This window comes from Oncorhynchus mykiss, chromosome 5, assembly GCF_013265735.2.
Source record: "Oncorhynchus mykiss isolate Arlee chromosome 5, USDA_OmykA_1.1, whole genome shotgun sequence".
Classification (NCBI taxonomy): domain Eukaryota; kingdom Metazoa; phylum Chordata; class Actinopteri; order Salmoniformes; family Salmonidae; genus Oncorhynchus; species Oncorhynchus mykiss.
Genome location: NC_048569.1, coordinates 68704947 through 68719011, shown reverse-complemented (window position 1 = coordinate 68719011; position 14065 = coordinate 68704947). Strand labels below are relative to the sequence as shown.

The window sequence follows — 14065 nt, the reverse complement described above, 5'->3', positions numbered from 1 at the left end:
ATTGTACCGAAACTTCCTGTTTCCATCACAGCTGTCATGATTTTTTTTATACAGTATGACTTTACTCACATAAAATCTGTGGATGGAAACGTGGTTAATGTCAACAATGTGAGAGGTGATAATCTCTGATGTTAGAAATAATACTTCAGCAGGGATGCAGGGGGCACTAGTATCTCACAGTTTCACTTTTCCACGTGCCACCTGACTGGGTTTTATGTGACTGTCTACAAGACAGAGGACAAATGCCTTTTATCTCATCACTATTACAATTTAGTGTATTTCATGGTGTTAGAAATGCATCAGTTTCGAGTGTTTGAGAAAGATATGAAGCAGTTATGATAGTGAAATATTTTATATTGAGCAGTGAATAATTCTCTATGAAATCTATATTGAAATTGACATTTAGTACTCCCAAGGCAGCAATTGGGTCACAGGTGTCAAACTCATTCGACGGAGGGCTGAGTGTCTGCGGGTTTTTGCTCCTCCCTTGTCCTTGATTGATGAATTAAGGTCACTAATTAGGAAGGAACTACCTGGTTGTCTCTGGCTTAATTGAAAGAAAAAAAGAAAAACCTGCAGAAAATAGGCCCTTCGTGGAATGAGTTTGACACCCCTGAGGAAGCTGAAGCTTCAGAGCAGGAGAAAGCAACTCTTGTCCTGGAGTGCAACAGGGACTTCATGTTTTGGATTTAACCGAACTGGAAGACCAGGTGTGTTGAATTTAGGCAATCACTGAACTGATCCATTAGCTCAGTTGGTTAGGTGTGGTGCCTAGCTGAAACAAAATCCTGAGGTACCTGCAACACTCCAGGAACAGGGTTGCCTGGCTACCACTGCTTTAGAGATGCACCATTATCCCAGAAACCCTAGACCCACTCCAATTTGCATACCGCCCCAACAGATCCACAGATGATGCAATCTCTATTGCATTCAACACTGCCCTTTCCCACCTAGACACAAGGAACACCTATGTGAGAATGCTATTCATTGACTACAGCTCAGCGTTCAGCACCAGAGTGCACTCAAAGCAAAAAAAAAAAAAAAAATATATATATATATATATATATATATTTTTTTTTTTCACCTTTATTTAACCAGGTAGGCTAGTTGAGAACAAGTTCTCATTTACAACTGCGACCTGGCCAATATAAAGCAAAGCAGTTCGACACAAACAACAACACAGAGTTACACATGGAATAAACAAACATTCAATCAAAAATAGAGTAGAAATCTATATACAGTGAGTGCAAATGAGGTAGGATAAGAGAGGTAAGGCAATAAATAGGCCATGGTGGCGAAGTAATTACAATATAGCAATTAAACACTGGAATGGTAGGATGTACAGAAGATGAATGTGCAAGTAGAGATACTGGGGTGCAAAGGAGCAAGATAAATAAATAAATACAGTATGGGGATGAGGTAGATTGGATGGGCTAATTACAGATGAGCTATCTACAGGTGCAGTGATCTGTGAGCTGCTCTGACAGCTTGTGCTTAAAGCTGGTGAGGTAGGTAAGAGTCTCCAGCTTCAGAGATTTTTGCAGTTTGTTCCAGTCATTGGCAGCAGAGAACTGAAGGAGTGGCAGCCAAAGGAGGACTTGGCTTTGGGGGTGACCAGTGAGATATACCTGCTGGAGCGCATGCTACGGGTGGGTGCTGCTATGGTGACCAGTGAGCTGAGATAAGGAGGGGCTTTACCTAACAGAGACTTGTAGATGACATGGAGCCAGTGGGTTTGGCGACAATTATGAAGCGATGGTTAGCCAACGAGAGCGTACAGGTTGCAGTGGTGGGTAATATAGTACATCACCGCCATTCAGGACCTATATACCAGGCGGTGTCAGAGGAAGGCCCTAAAAATGGTCAAAGACTCCAGCCACCCTACTCATAGACTGTTCTCTCTTCTACCACACGGCAAGCTGTACTGGAGCGCCAAGTCTAGGTCCAAAAGGCTTCTTAATCTCATCTACCCCAAAGCCATAAGACTCCTGAACAGCTAATCAAAGGGCTACCCAGACCCCCCTCTTTTACACTGCTGCTACTCTCTGTTTATTATCTATGCCTAGAATTTTATATATTTTTTTACTTAACACGTTTTTCTTCTTAAAACTTCTTAAAGCCTTGTTGGTTAAGGGCTTGTAAGTAAGCATTTCACTGTAAGGTCTACTACACCTGTTGTATTCGGCGCATGTGACAAATAACATTTGATTTGACATCACTCTGGTCTACAGGATCTAGCACCTAATAACCTCAAACTCAACTCTGGACCTCGAAGCCAATCATTTTTTTCATTGTTCCTATCTAATCAGGGACTGATTTAGACCTGGAATAAATCAGCAGGCTCTAGACCTCGTTGGGTAAGAGTTGAAAACCCCTGATCTAATATATTACACTACTTCTAAGATGTGAGTTTGGAGTAAAGCTAAATACCATGTGCAATTGATCACTTAATAACGGCATACAAGAGAATCAACAACAACGCTCTTCAACACCTCATTTTATTGTCCCAACATTCAAAAGTACAAATAATTCAAACACAACAGTTTTATGGAAAAAAAAAAACATTTACAGCAAGATTTTTTTGTTTCCAGTTTCAGAAATGACCTAAACTAGCAAGGATAACATGAAGTCATTCATCGCAGTAATTGGATTAATAATAAGGATAAGAATACTAAGAATAATAGCAATAATAATAATTGATAATTGATAAGGAATAACATAAATAGGAGAGACCAATTAGGCTCTGAAATTTTTTCTTCTTTTTTGTCTTTAAAGATAGTTTATAGATTTTCAGATAGTAAACAAACACATTTCAGGAGAAAATGAAAAATGACAAGAGCCTTGTTTCTCTCTTAACCTTCCCTCCTACACTACTGGCTGTTGATTTCCTATTGGCAGGCTGCCACTAGAAGGCGCTACAGGGGATGTGAGCCATAGGGGTTGGGCATAGACCGAGGTGACACAGCCCCATGTTTCAAACACCCTTACAAACACATACACACACACACACACACAAACGTGTTCACAAACACACTCATGAGCATGAACACAGTTCAAAAGACATAGGAAATATGTTCACACATCAGAACAACATTCTACTGGGGTCGTTGCATAATTCAAGCTCCAAACAGCTCTGGAGCATGAAAAGGGGTCTGTTGGTGTTCTGAGGTCAGAACTGTATAGTGGTTGGATGATGACAGATGGTCTGCCTAAGATGTGGTTATGAGAGAGTATATATATATATGCATGTGTCTGAGTGTTTACAATTTTCCTACACCTCATGTTTCCTGGCTCAACAAAATCCAATTCAGTACTTCAGGAACCATTCCCTATCTTTACCTTTCAAAATATATATCATATTATAGTATATAAAATATAGAATGGGTATAATCCATTAAATACCTTCAGTATTTTTAAATAGCAACAACTGCCATAAGTACAGTTAGTGTACAATGATCAAGATCTCTTTAAAGAGATGTTCTTATGTAACTTTCAAACATGATTCTCTAAAAATAAGTTTGACTCTTAGGTGAGTTGACTGATTAGTCCAGTGCAATGAATGACCCTCAAATACAATGGACATTTGCTCATCGAATTCAGGTGCCTGAGCCTCCAAAATTGGATGTTATAAAATGTTTGAAAACTGAAAATTATGCTTCAGACCCACATTTTTGCATAAAGTTTCATCACAAAGCGGTAGTGTGGAGGGAGGGTGCGGAGTGGCTTTAAAACGACACAAACTGATCACAGGTTATATTGAACCAGAACAACTGTTATAACATTATATTAAGACTAAACTGTATTGAAAAAGATTTAAAGATTTTGTTTAACAAGACAAGAAAAAAGCAATAGCAAATTTAACTATCAACTAGGTTATGCATAGCGAGTAACTGTTTCTAGTAATAAGGGAAGAGCGTTTTTAGTTTTCAACTTTTAGATTTTTTTATATTGTAATTTATATCGGTACAATATCGGTACAAAGCACAAACGTACTAAAAGTTCTCAGTGCAGTGGACTAATGGAAGAGCCTCTCCCCTAGTCGCTTTGTTCCCTTTTGCTCAGAAACGTCACCCCTCCCTGTACCAGATTCACGCAAATACACAGACAACAGAACAAATAAATATAAAAATAAATAAATAATCAATATAAATAAATAGTTGAAGCAATGAAACAATCAATCGATCAATAAATAAATGAATAAATAGTTATTTTCTAAGCTTTTGTTCGGTTTCTTTTGCCGCGGCAGATACCAACATTTTTCTCCAAATCTTTTTTACATTTTTTTTTTACAAGCGACATGACAACATATTAAACAGGATTCCTCACGTGTTTTCTAAGTAACTGAACCATCACTTCATAACGTTGTCATATGAAAAAGACAAGCTCAAACAAAAGACAGTGACAACTTATATAGATATAGATATTGTAAAACAAATGTAGACTATATATTATCTATTTGTACACAACAAATAAAGACACAGTTGTATTAGATCCTTTGAGGAAACAAATATCTAGACTAACAGAACTAGCTAATTATTATTGAATTTTGACAAGGCTTCACACTTAGCAAGTAACCTAAAAGTCAGCAAGCCAAAGAAAACTTGTTAAGTGATTCTTACACGGCCCAAAGTCCGTCATCTGGTATTTCAGCAAGAAATAGTCTAACCAGATGGGGGCCAACAACAAAAATAAACAAGAACAGCAGCTCAATTCAATGCCAACATCAAAGTATTTTTTCTCTGAACAACACATAGAACAACAAATGTGGATATTTAAGATATGTGAATCATGTAATATAGCACCTACTGTTGATCGCTAAAGGAAGTTATTTTAAAATTCCACAAAATTATAGCAAAGAAAACAATAGATAATGTATGTTTTCTAAATGGATAGATGTGTGTATATTCATTACTGATATCCCATAGGCTGATGACAAAAAGAAAACAAGTGGACAATGGGTCTTCTTGCTTTGGGCTCTCAACTGTGAGGATGGTTAGGCCTTGAAAGACCCCTCTCCCTTCCCTTTTGGGTATCGCTGTTGAATAATTACGCACTATGAAAAATTACAACGATCACCCGCCTCAATTTGCATCCCTTGACAAAACCTTCCATCTACAAAATCATCGCCAATCAATTTCTCCTAAAAACAAACAACCTTTGCTCCTAAAAAGTACCACGGCAGAACGAACAAGACAAGGTGGCGCCCACCCCTCCCCCACCGCCTAATTAGCCAGTCAAAATATTTTTCTATTTTTTCAAATCCAGATTCTTGTAAAAATTCTTCAATAATTATTTTAATTATCATATTATAAAAATAGATTTTCTTCTCTTTATTTTTTATTTTTCTAAACGCATTTCAAGCAAAGAGATTTTCTCTTTGGCAACAGTGTTTTTTAAATCACTTAACCTGTCATCAGGATTCCTAACCCATCCCTTCCCTCTCCCCATCTCCCAAACCCCAGTGAGGAAAGACGTGTTTTGTTTGCAATACAAAACAAACAAATGTTAGAAATTCTTTTTTCTGCATCAGAGAAAACAGGATTGTGTCATCCCTTAGAATTGTTAGGGGTTTTTAATATACACAAAAAATGAATGAATGGTCACCAATTTAAAAAAGAGCCCCCTCCCTTCTTCTGTCAGGGAGGCATAATTCTAACGACAGTGGATCCGGATTTAAAAAAAATAATAAATCCTCAATCAAGACCAAGAAAGTTAAATCTAAAAAGGACATTCTCTTCTTTGAAATAAGGGGACTGGTTTTTGCTACTGTTTACATAGAAGAGAAAATAGTTTAACAACCACAAGAACAGAAAGGATATACAACAGGAATCCTGTAGAACCACAGGGGTTCCAAATCATGGATATTTTAATCTTTCATTTTGTAATACTTAGGCAACATTGGCTTATAGTTCCAAAGTTATAGTATAAGCCATTTCTAGTTCTTTTTTGTTTGTTTGTTTGCTGTGTTCCTTCTGGAGAGTTGCTGTGTTGGGCGACTGTAAGGTGGTAGTGGTAGTGGTGACAGGGGATTTGGAGTGAGGAAGGGTTCAGGATTTGTGGGTCTTGTTGGTCTTGAACGAGACTTGCAAGACGCGGTCTCCCAACCGGTACCCGTTGAGACTGGCGATGGCCATGGCTGCCTCATCGTAGTTCGTCATGGTGACGAAGCCGAAGCCCTTGCACTTGTTGGTATTGAAGTCGCGGATGACCTTGACGTTGTTGACTGCTCCGAAGGGCCCGAACAGCTGCCATAAGACGCTCTCGTCAGAGTCTGGAGACAGGTTGTAGACAAAGATGCACCAGCCAGTGCCTGTGTGGCCAGGGATGTTCATGCCCACCAGGCTAGTCATGCTGTCAATGGTGATGGGAGAAAACCTGCACCACAAGATAGACAGGGAGAAAGAGAGAGGGAGGGAGAGAAAAAGTACAATGTTAAGTGAAACAAATGCCCAATTGAGAGAAATAGAAAAGCAACTGCGTGTGCATGGATTTACAAGCATTGAGATTGCAGGCCAAGGCATTTCCCTATACACTCAAGTTCCTCTCCAAGTGTCCAAAGTGAACCTCGCCATGACCCCACTCTCTGAGTGTGTCTCAGGGAGAGTTGCGATATGCAAAAAACACATTTCTAATTCACACATGTGTATTAAAACACTTGTACATGTGTGAAATAGGACAAATAAAAGCACCCACCCACATACAGTACCAACCAAACAGTTCTAGCATTCCTGACCATCCTACATTGATTATTACATGTGCAACCCAGTGCACATGATGCACTATGACTAAGGGTCTGTCTGTGTACTGTATCCTCCTGCTAGACTATTTCCCCTCTGTGCGCCTCCATATTGACTGAGTGGCCTTTTCTCAAGGCTGACTGCTCTGTGGGGGGCCTGCTGGGAAATGGCTTCAGCAGCATCCGAGGGAGGGAGGGATGCACAGGGGAAGCTTTTCTCCCTCGGTCTTCCTGAGTGCCTCTATTGGGAGCTAAATTACAGGAACTTGCTGAATTAAAAGATTTTGAAATTCATCAGAGATTGAGTATGCAACCAAGTAAATCTGCACTTATTCGCCTTGTAATCTTCTCCCTTTTTGCGATAGAGATTTGAATGCTCAGTTGACTTCACTTAATTGCCTTTCCGCTTAAAGGAAATTTCCACTTTAAATAAAAGGTAAATTGGATAAAAGGTTAATTTCTTATGCCACCTCTCAGAATGACTATAGGCATTATTGGGTATGCTTTAATTGAGATTTCCGCTTTACTGCAGCTGTCTCAGAGAAGCCTCCCTTCTTAAGGAAGGGAGGAAGGAAGGAGCAAACGAAATGGAAAATGGAAACACTTTTACAACCCAGTAGTATTAGGAACAAAGTGTATTCCATCCACCCACTCCTGCAGTCATCTGTTGTGGGGCGGATGAGGATGACAGTGATCGATAGTCTTGCTCAGACCACAGAGCCTCTAAGTATCGGCAAGAATCACTCAGACCTTTCATCAGTACTTTGGCCACGACTTGAGCTTTAACATTTTTGCCAACACAATATCCTTTTTGGTTCTTTTTTGTGTCTCATTACAGTCCCTGTGTAAAATGTATATTTTCTAACAGCAAGTATTCCCTTCACTAGGATCTTAAAACCTCTAGTCACGTCAAGGCCTTTTCTAACACGTTCAATTGTATTCGGATCTCTCTGTCTGGGTGAAATAACACCTCCATAGTAATTTCGATGCAAATCCAGGTATGTGTGAGTGTGTGAGGGTGAGAGACAATCAGGCTGGCTAACAGAGCCACGGAGGAGACTACAGTGGTGTCTAACAGGGCAGGATCAAACACACTGTGTGGTTCTTCCATAGAAAAGGAAAGGAGTTGCATAGCAACAAGGGCTGACCTGCAGCCATCCCACCCTCCCCTAGCTCCCACCTCCACTGCTCACTTCTAAAGCACACTGACTACTACTACACTTGCCTTTGTTCATTAATCATCACCACTTCAAACCATGTGCCAAGCAAGCAAGAGGCTGTTCTGAAGGCAGGGCTTGTTGGATTTCTGTATTCCAAAACTCTACTGCTTTGACAGTTTGTACATTTTCAATAGTCTTTGCCTTGGTACTGTGTTGTTCAACCAGCAGGCACTGCAGCATATTGGTGAATATTATAAATGTCTTCTCTTCTTTTTGTTGTCATTTTCTTGGCCAGATCTTTTGCATCCCCCTTCAACTGAATTAATTGTTTCCTGCCCCCAGTACAAATAGAGGTATGTTAGACAAACGAGTTGCTGCCTGGGACATTGAGGTAGAGCTATGCGCTAAACAGTCTTTCCCATGCATCATTCTGTCACCGTCTTATAGTTGAGCCTTCACTCTCAGCAGGAATTGCTGCTAATCACTGCTATGGAAACCGATGAATTCAGTGGATTTGCTCTTTTCACAGAAAAAGCTATTTAATCATTCCATTTAAAAAATTTAAAAAGCAAATGCTTATTTTTTCATGCTACATCTGGGATCACAGCCTTTCTATTCCAGTGAGTGGACATCAAAGGAACTCACTGATTACTCTAACATGCAACAAAATGTCATCAGCTGATATCATGATGTCTCACAGCCGCTTCACTTCATGTTACATCAACAGTAGCAAAAGCAAAAGTTATGAGCAAAAAGAGGTGATCAGAAGTTGAGCTGGCTGCAGTGAAACAGCATTTCCTGCAGGGATCCAGGTGTCTCCAGCCTCTCCCATCTTGCCCCTTACTGACCCCTTAACCCCAACGCCCCATCACTACTGCTTACTGCTGTAATAACATGTTGTAATACATGTATTATTACATCCATTATGGCAAGTCCTATTGAATTGGGTGGTTTGTTATTGTAAGTTCCATTCACTGCTTTGATATTAGTGTTTTCAAACTGAACTTGATCCCAATGTAACGTCTAAATCTGGACAGAGGTTAGGCTAGAGTACCTGAATCCGGTAGAAAAACACGCCTAAAAACAAGAGAACAGAAATATACACAGAAACTATCCAAAGCAATCGGAATGTAAAAGTCAGCACTCATCATACTCAAAGCAAACTGAACATTAGAAAACAAAAGACCATTGTTTTCCTTTTGGACTAGTGGTTGGTGGATTCAAATGAAACAAGGCTAAAGAAAACCAAAAACATCAAGGCAGAATAACCTTGAACTGATTCGAATGCAAGTGACTTCTAAAAATGAAGAAAACAGGATAGAAATCATTTTGTCAACATGGACATCTGGCATTCGGTGAAGTTTTAATTACCTCTTTACGCCATAGGCCATATTAAGCAAATTGTCCAGCCTGTAAAGAGAAGGAGGGTTCTGGGGTTAATGCCAGGCAGATGGTTGACTCACTCAATGGAACTAATTCTACATTCCTGCCTCACTCAAAGAAGAAAGCCATCCAGAGATGGGCCATTACACTGAGGAGCCCCACCAGTCAGGGGTGGTGTCATTCACACAGCAACAAAGCAGCAGGCTAGCAACAGTACTGTACAGTGCTAACACAAGAGGCCACTCTGTGGCCCAATCAGCCAGCACACAGCGACATTTTCTTTTTTTAGCATGAGGCCCTATGGAGAGCACTCTCACGCTCCACATTCTTATGCTGCACGGGGCTTTCAGAGTGGTTCCGTTGTACATCTGTGCTGTTGTGTTGAGGTCAAATCATTTATAAGTCATTTATAATTGTGAGTTCAGCCATAGTATTGATGTCAAAGAAAGTTTTGAAATCTTGTCTTTCTCAAATTCAATGTCGATCCTGACAGCATAACGAAATAATGATTATTTATGTCATAAACTATGAAAACTGCTTTGCATCATTATTCCAATTGCCCCTCAGGTACTTTGGCATTAAGTTTGTCATTTTCAAGAAGGTTGAGAGACAAATTGAACATATATTATACTACTAAATAGTATAATAATTCTAAAAAAAATAGAGTTCTGTCAGTGTAATGGTTTGGCATTTTTTGAGAGATGGTAAAGGTTTTAAGAGAGGAAGATGACAAATCAGGGAATAATGTTGCATGGTTTGGACTAAGTAAACACTACTGAATAGTAACTGACCAAAAAAAGGTGCATTCTTTTGACACCTGTCCATGTAGAATGTCAAATGGAATGGTGTTTGTTAGTCAGTTGGTCGGGAGGAAAAATCAGACCGGTCCTGCAGACAGATAGTCACTGTGCTCAGTGGGCCAAGGATGGAAGCCACTCAGCCACATAAATCAGAGGCTTTTTGAGTGAGCCTTGCGTGGCCACGCAATGACCATCATTTGTCACATGGGTCTGCACTGTCTCATGTCTTAGTAAGCCTTTCAGCCTAATGGAAGGGTTGGGAACTAAAGTACCTCTCCCTTTCAAAACACTGTCTGTGCTGCAGGTCATCAGTGGGCAGAGATGCCGTCTGTGAACCTGACCAAATAATCTAAACAAAGCACAAAAATGTGTTGACTCATTAAAGCAGCAATTAGGCCATTATGCGGGCTGGGACTGAGCAATCTGCTTTTGTGGGTAAATTAGTCAATTGGACTGGAAGCTCTGAGGAGGCGCTTCAGGCCACTGTGCTGGAGACATCTGATGGGCTACTGCTGTAAAAAAAAAAAAAAAAAACCTGCCTTGGATGCCAGCTTTTCACAAACCCTCTCCAAGCCCACAGCATACAAAAGTGGTGCCTCTCAATGCATGTAAATGGGAACCGTCCGTTTAAAAAGTCTGTTAAATTAAAACCTGCTCCTACCTTAAATATAATAAGCCTAATTGACCAATTACTGTCATTAGTAATGTGGAGCATCACTAATAACTGAAATCTACAATATTTTGCTTAAAGGATTATATTGCCTTCTTAGAGGTGGATCAGACAAACAGACATTATATTTACTGGTGGCAAATGGGCAACATTGACAAGATATGTGATGCATTTCTGTCTGAGTTTGTGGATTAGGTTCAGCCCTGTGGCTGTTGGTTGTAATGCTGAGGAAGTTGAAAGGCTCTGGATCTGCAGTGCTCAGACCCTGGATTCTACTGAAAATCATGTTGTATATTCCTAACTTTGTTGGTCTAACTTTTCATAAATATATATACTTTTTTATTATAATAATTTGCTCCACAATCTTAAATATTTTTTTCATATATTCTCATTGGGACTACAGTCTGGAATCGGTGAGTATCAGGCTAAGTATGTGTTGGGAATGAACAGTGGATGGAAAGAGGGGATGACAGCTGGTTGCATTATGGAATAAGGAGGGTGATGAGGTGATGTGATGGAGACATTGTGAACGACAGAACCCCACTGTCTCTTGTAAATAGTTCTTCTCAGTTATGGGTGGAGCTCCAGGAAACCCACTCTTTGGAACAAAAATGCTTTCTTGGTTGAATGCACAAAGAATCAAACATCGTATTGGTGACTGATGACTTACAAGGTGGTTGATCGTTGCAATTAGACAATAAAATGCCATACTCAACTCTACAGTACATATAACAGTAGAAACATATATTTGAACCAATAGCACAATGGCTGAACCTGACCTCTCGACCCTTGTTGTGAGCCCTAGGTATTTACCTGAACCTCTGGGCCTGGTGGTGCAGGGGGCCTGGGTACCGGCGGTTGGGGGACTGGTACAGCTGGGACAGTAGGGCTTGGCTGGTCTTCTGGCTGGGGTTGTTGGCGAACTTGACGGTGATGGGCTCAGCAGCTCCAGAGGGCTTCTGTCCATTCAGCCCCTTAATGGCCTCCTCAGCCTCTATCCTCTTATCAAAGCGAATGAACCCCACACCCCGCGAACCACCTGTGGGGCCAACACATCACAAACATAGGGGCGTCCTTTTACTTCATGTGGTTCCGGCTAGATTACACACACACACACACACACACACACACACACACACACACACACACACACACACACACACACACACACACACACACACACACACACACACACACACACACACACACCCTAACAGCCCTTATTATCTCTTTCATACATGGTACAGAGATGATGTCTGTTGTTGCTTTTAATAACATTGAAAGCAACGTTTTGTAAAGGGGATACTATGAGTTGGTCATTATTTGTATTCCATACAGAGAGGGATTGTGTTATGTGTATAACAGTGTTATTTGAAGAAGACAGTATAGCGCAGAGGGAAAAGCGAAGGCACCACCATGATTTCCTGTGCTGTCAAAGAGAGGAGGCTATAGAGGAGCTGATGCCTGCTGATGCAGAAATGCTGTTGTGTTGTTTGTGTGCTAGCTGCTGTAGTGCTGTGTCTCCTCACAGCTCATTGAGGCTACTCCGTGAGGTGCGTTGGACTCAGCACACACTGCAGCTCTCCTCCTAGCTCATGGCCACACACCCAGGCCTCACGCCATGTTGCTGGCGACATTTGAGTCGTCTCGAGGCAATGTTTTTTGACCGCCACCTGAAAGTAACATTTGGAGAGACGTACTGCCCAGGAGGTCTTTTCTTGGTCTCCATAAACGCGTGCTGCTCGTTTTTAATGAGGCTGGCTGACTGGCCCAGGGGACACTCGCTCAGTGACAGCATGCTGCCACGACTATTTGCATAATACTGTGTGCGCACATCTATACACCACACACAGAAACACTTTTTATTGTCATTTCTCTCTCACAACGCCGCTTGCGCTTATTGATGTTTTTCTGTTCCGCTGTCTCATTTTCTTCTCGAATCAGACTCTTTTGATATGTGCAGCCCTGAACAAACATTTACACACAATCTCTCCAATGCCGAATGCTTTCATTCACTCTAATGCTGAATAATTTAACTTATGGGTTGCTGCAGCTCTTGACAGACTCTCCCAATCCCTCCCTGCCTTCCCTGTACCTGTACATTATAATTAGGTTGTCACTGCTAGAAAATAATAAACACAGTCTGTTATTCCAAAGGGGTTTGAATTGTTGGCATACAGCTCTGGCTCCGATGTGAAACTAGGGTCACTGCTGCTTCGGTAGAAAATAATGTCATACTGATATTCCTAGGTGGTAACAAGTGCATACTGTTTTTGTACATTATGTTGATTTGTTTGCAGGGTTCTACACTAACTTTTTCAGTTGTTGGCACCATCACGATTTGGTTGCACAAAATGTTAAAAACATTTTTTTCAATAATTGATGATGACCTGTCCCATAATGTACCTGCATTCCATACAGAACCAGGCCAATAATGACTAGCTATCTTTTACATTAGCATGCCCTTGTGTTCTTACATTGACTTGGAGAGATTTACTGTAACGGCAAAGAAAAGAGACTGTTACAATAAAGTGCTAAATATATTTTTTGCAGATTTCAAAGTACCATGTTTTCTGCGAAATCCTCTAGAGGGCAGAACTGGAAAAAGGATACTTGATACCAAAATTATATCACAGTAAAAAAATGTTTACCTTTCCATCTACCTAAAAACGCTTAGGCTATCATTAGCATTGCTAACAGATACACAAAGTGGTAGACTTATAGGCCCTACTCGCACCGCACACAGCAAGGCTTCAGATAAAATTTGCCAGAGGCACACCGGGCTAGTGCCTACTGAAAGCTACTGGACCGAATAAAAAAACACTGTCCCAGGTTAAGATCTGACAGGAAAGCAAATGATACGTGCATAATTCCAATAGCTGGTGATTTGATCTTTCATTTACGGGCTATCCAAGTAGCCTATACAGCAGGGCTCTCCAATCCTGTTCCTGGAGAGTACTCTCCTATAGGTTTTCGCTCCAACCCCAGGTGTAACTAACCTGATTCAGTTCATCAACCAGCTAATTATTAGAATCAGGTGCTCTAGATTAGGGTCGGAGGGAAAACAGAGTTCTTTTGTATTTTTTTTGTACCATCATCTATGAAATGTTTTTGTTAAAGAATTTGGATCAAGACTGCCGAAATATACCTAATTTGTTTATTAATAACTTTTCATGTTCAAAATTGTGCACTCTCCTCAAACAATAGCATGGTATTATTTCACTGTAATAGCTACTGTAAATTGGACAGTGCAGTTAGAGCAGTAGAACTTCTAAATAGGCTACCTTAACTTCAATTACTTTTCAAGGACCAGAGA

General features: G+C 40.5%; 1 protein-coding gene across 10 annotated transcripts in view; it reads right to left on the bottom strand.

Moving 5' to 3' along the window:
* Positions 1 to 2480: 2480 nt before the first annotated feature.
* The window catches only part of elavl4 (ELAV like neuron-specific RNA binding protein 4), a 68716-nt gene continuing 57131 nt past the window's right edge, over positions 2481 to 14065 (bottom strand). For 7 of the 10 annotated variants that reach the window (XM_036978181.1, XM_036978189.1, XM_036978186.1 and 4 more), the window contains 3 exons: positions 11563 to 11797; positions 9268 to 9306; positions 2481 to 6375 (listed from right to left, as the gene is read on the bottom strand). In XM_036978181.1, coding sequence (XP_036834076.1) covers positions 6048 to 6375; positions 9268 to 9306; positions 11563 to 11797 — 602 coding nt within the window. In that variant the 3' untranslated portion in view covers positions 2481 to 6047. The remainder of the gene's footprint in view (positions 6376 to 9267; positions 9307 to 11562; positions 11798 to 14065) is intronic. The other 3 variants (XM_036978182.1, XM_036978183.1, XM_036978184.1) reach the window with 3 other exon arrangements.